The 2,992-nt window shown below is 38.1% G+C and overlaps 1 protein-coding gene and 1 long non-coding RNA gene across 6 annotated transcripts in view; one reads left to right on the top strand and one right to left on the bottom strand.

Moving 5' to 3' along the window:
- Positions 1-2,992, top strand: part of LOC116700184 (complement C3) — a 134,518-nt gene that overhangs the window by 55,213 nt on the left and 76,313 nt on the right. For 2 of the 5 annotated variants that reach the window (XM_032533194.1, XM_032533176.1), the window contains exons 1-2: positions 715-796; positions 912-999. The exons of 2 other annotated variants lie outside the window; for them this stretch is intronic. In XM_032533194.1, the coding sequence (XP_032389085.1) occupies positions 938-999 (62 nt within the window). In that variant the 5' untranslated portion in view covers positions 715-796; positions 912-937. Of the gene's footprint in view, positions 1-714; positions 797-911; positions 1,000-1,174; positions 1,278-2,992 lie in introns of those variants that run through there. One more of the 5 variants, XM_032533186.1, reaches the window with a different exon arrangement.
- Positions 1-2,992, bottom strand: part of LOC116700323 (uncharacterized) — a 95,236-nt gene that overhangs the window by 80,609 nt on the left and 11,635 nt on the right. The gene's annotated exons all lie outside the window — the stretch shown is intronic.

The raw sequence follows: 2,992 nt of genomic DNA, 5'->3' as shown, positions 1-2,992 counted from the left end.
AACAATAATGTGCAACTGCTTAAATAATATGTTAAAATGTTAAAATGTATGCTATAGAAAAATAGAAAATATATAGAAAAATGTATTATTGCCAATGGGGAGTGTCAAGTCTTTTTTGACTAAAGACCCCACAAACCCTTCCGGTAGAGCCTTAAATATAAAGCGAACAGTCACATATATCATTTAAGATTATGGAAAGCACATTTCAATATGTTTATTTTATCTTTGTACGATTATTTTCCATGTTGCCAATATGGTGTTTGGACAACTAATAAACTCAAAATGATTTATTTCTTTGGTAGCAAATATATTAAACATAAAGTCAGAGTTTTACACATGGCCTGTTTTCTGTGAAGAGGTTCTGGGTGTCCAAAAGCCAAAACAAGATAAATACCTTGGAGACCAATGCACTAAATACAATCATCCTAATAATGCTAAACACCGTTCTACAATATCCATTGTGCAGTTTGCTGGCCAACCTCAAAACTTTGAACCTGTTTGTTTCACTTAACGACCATGCTTCTGTAGCCATTGCTCTTTGTATTGTAGTATAAACGTCAACTATATCTCAATGTGTGCAAAATATGCATAGCTTCAGATTGACTTTTAGTTTCTAACTTAATGTTTTGGCTTTATTGTGTGTGTGTGTGTGTGTGTGTGTGTGTGTGTGTGTGTGTGTGTGTGTGTGTGTGTTGTGTGTGTGTGGGTGTATAGTACCGGACTTGTGGAAAGTGGTAGCAAAGTTCCAGAGAGGCACGGCAGAGCTATTTTGCAGAGTTTGAGGTCAAAGAATATGGTTAGTCCCATGACCTGAGCCTTTATTTAGATTTAGATTTAATACTTAAAAAGCTAAAACATTCATTCATTTTTCATTTAATTGTACCCACAATAAAACTCAATTAAATGTTTAGTGCTACCGAGTTTTGAAGTTAAACTGATGCCTGTGAGCTCCTTCTTCTACGTGGACAGTCAGGAGCTCACCGTCAACATCAAAGCTACGTGAGTGAATGTTTTGGTTTAGTGGATTTAGAGACCTGATTGGGAGATTGATTGCAGGAGAAAATAAAGGTTGTTGTTCAGATGCCTCTTACTCTTTTAATCTGTTTGTCATTTTGTTTAGTGTCCTTGTTTACTTTATTGTGGTCCTAAACTTGTCCCTCTCTTGTGGAGTTAGGTATCTGTTTGGTATGACTGTGGATGGGACTGCCTACGTGGTATTTGGGGTTTTGCAAGAGGGTCGAAAGAAGAGCTTTCCAAGTTCTCTTCAGAGAGTGCAGGTGAACATATATTTAAATGTTTGCTGTTGATTGGTCATTTTGCTGTACAGCTTGGCCTTTACCAGTGATACACAACCTGCAAGACTCTAAAACGTGAAAAAGGTCTAGGATTTCTAAGCTGCCTGTTACCATTTCAGTTAATACATTGAGACAGGACTTTAAAAATGAAAATATTTAAGATGTTCAGAATGATGCTAGTCTGACATGAATTTACACCTTAGGTATATCTCCATCTGTTCACTGACTGTAGACTGTATTCAAAGATGCATTTTTCTCTTATGTCACATTAGATAGAGGGAGGCATTGGAGTGGTCAAACTGAAGAGAGAGCACATCACAAAGGCTTTCCCAAACATAATTCAACTGGTGGGGAGTTCCATATATGTAGCTGTCGGTGTGCTGACTGAAAGTGGTAAGAAAACCAGACTGTGTGTTCACTACGTTTGTTCATGTGTGGGTCAATTAAACTATCAATATTATTAGGGCCCGAGCGCCGGAAGCAGCTTAGGCCCTATTGGATCTGAAGGAAATATTCTTTCTCTTTCCTGGCAAATGAATTGCCTTTTTGAAGGGCTTAACATATTCAAAAACTCACCAAATTTGGCGGTCACATAAAGTCTGGTGAAAATCTACGTACTTTAAGGGTTTCGGGAACAAGCACCCAAAACTAGCTCGCTAGCGCCCCTACAAAATTACGAAAAGTGAGCCCCAGCAGTGCGTTTAACGTTGACTCACAAAACTTGGTACACGTACAGTATGTGTCATGGCAAGACGTACATAAAACTCCATTGGAGCCATACCCTAAACCCAACAGGAAGTCCGCCATTTAGAATTGAATAGTCATAATTTGTGCGATTTTGGCCATTTCCACGTTGTTCTTTAACAAACTCCTGTTAGAGATGTAATCCGATCGACTTCAAATTTGGTCTGTGTCATCTTAAGACATTAACAATGAAAATTTATTAAAAGAAAAACCTTTTGTCAGGCGGGGTGGCCATTTTGTGCATTTCGCCATCAAAACAGGAAGTGGGTGTAACTTCAGTGTACATTGTCCAACTAGCTTAAAACTTTTCACGATTCATCAGTGTCCAACCCTGACGACATTGGCTCAAAGTCATAACGCCCCCTTGTGGAAACAGTAAGTAGGCCTAAAAGTCAAGGTGCTATACTTTAACGAACTCCTAGAGATTTCATCAGATCGACTTCAAATTCAGTCCGTGTCATCTTAAGACCTTAACAATGAAAAGTTATTAAAAGAAAAACTTATATGCCTTATATGAAAAACATCATCCAATTTACATGAAACTTACAATGTGTGGTCTCCATGTGATACTGAGCCGCCCCCTATACCTCACATACTTTTTCATGAGGATTGATGCAACCTCCAATTTTGTTGAGTTTTTGAGTATGGCCAGAAAGGCGATTCACTTGTTGGAAGAAGCAATAATAATTCCTTCAGTTTCACTAGGGCCTTCGCCGCTGTCGGCGTTCGGGCCCTAATAATTTGCCAAACAAGAACGAGAGGAAAGAAAAGAAAATACATATATCAGGATACGTTGTTCTGTATCAGTTAATCTAGAAGAAAATAAAAAGATGTTAAAATTAGTTTTGTGTTTCTGCAATCATTCATTTAGGTGGTGAAATGGTGGAGGCGGAAATGAGAAGTATCCAGATTGTTACTTCACCTTACACTATCACCTTTAAGAAAACGCCCAA

The sequence above is a fragment of the Etheostoma spectabile genome, chromosome 2 (genome assembly GCF_008692095.1).
Source record: "Etheostoma spectabile isolate EspeVRDwgs_2016 chromosome 2, UIUC_Espe_1.0, whole genome shotgun sequence".
Classification (NCBI taxonomy): Eukaryota; Metazoa; Chordata; class Actinopteri; order Perciformes; family Percidae; genus Etheostoma; species Etheostoma spectabile.
The sequence above is the reverse complement of the archived record's forward strand: the minus strand, read 5'-3'. Positions and strand labels throughout refer to the sequence as shown.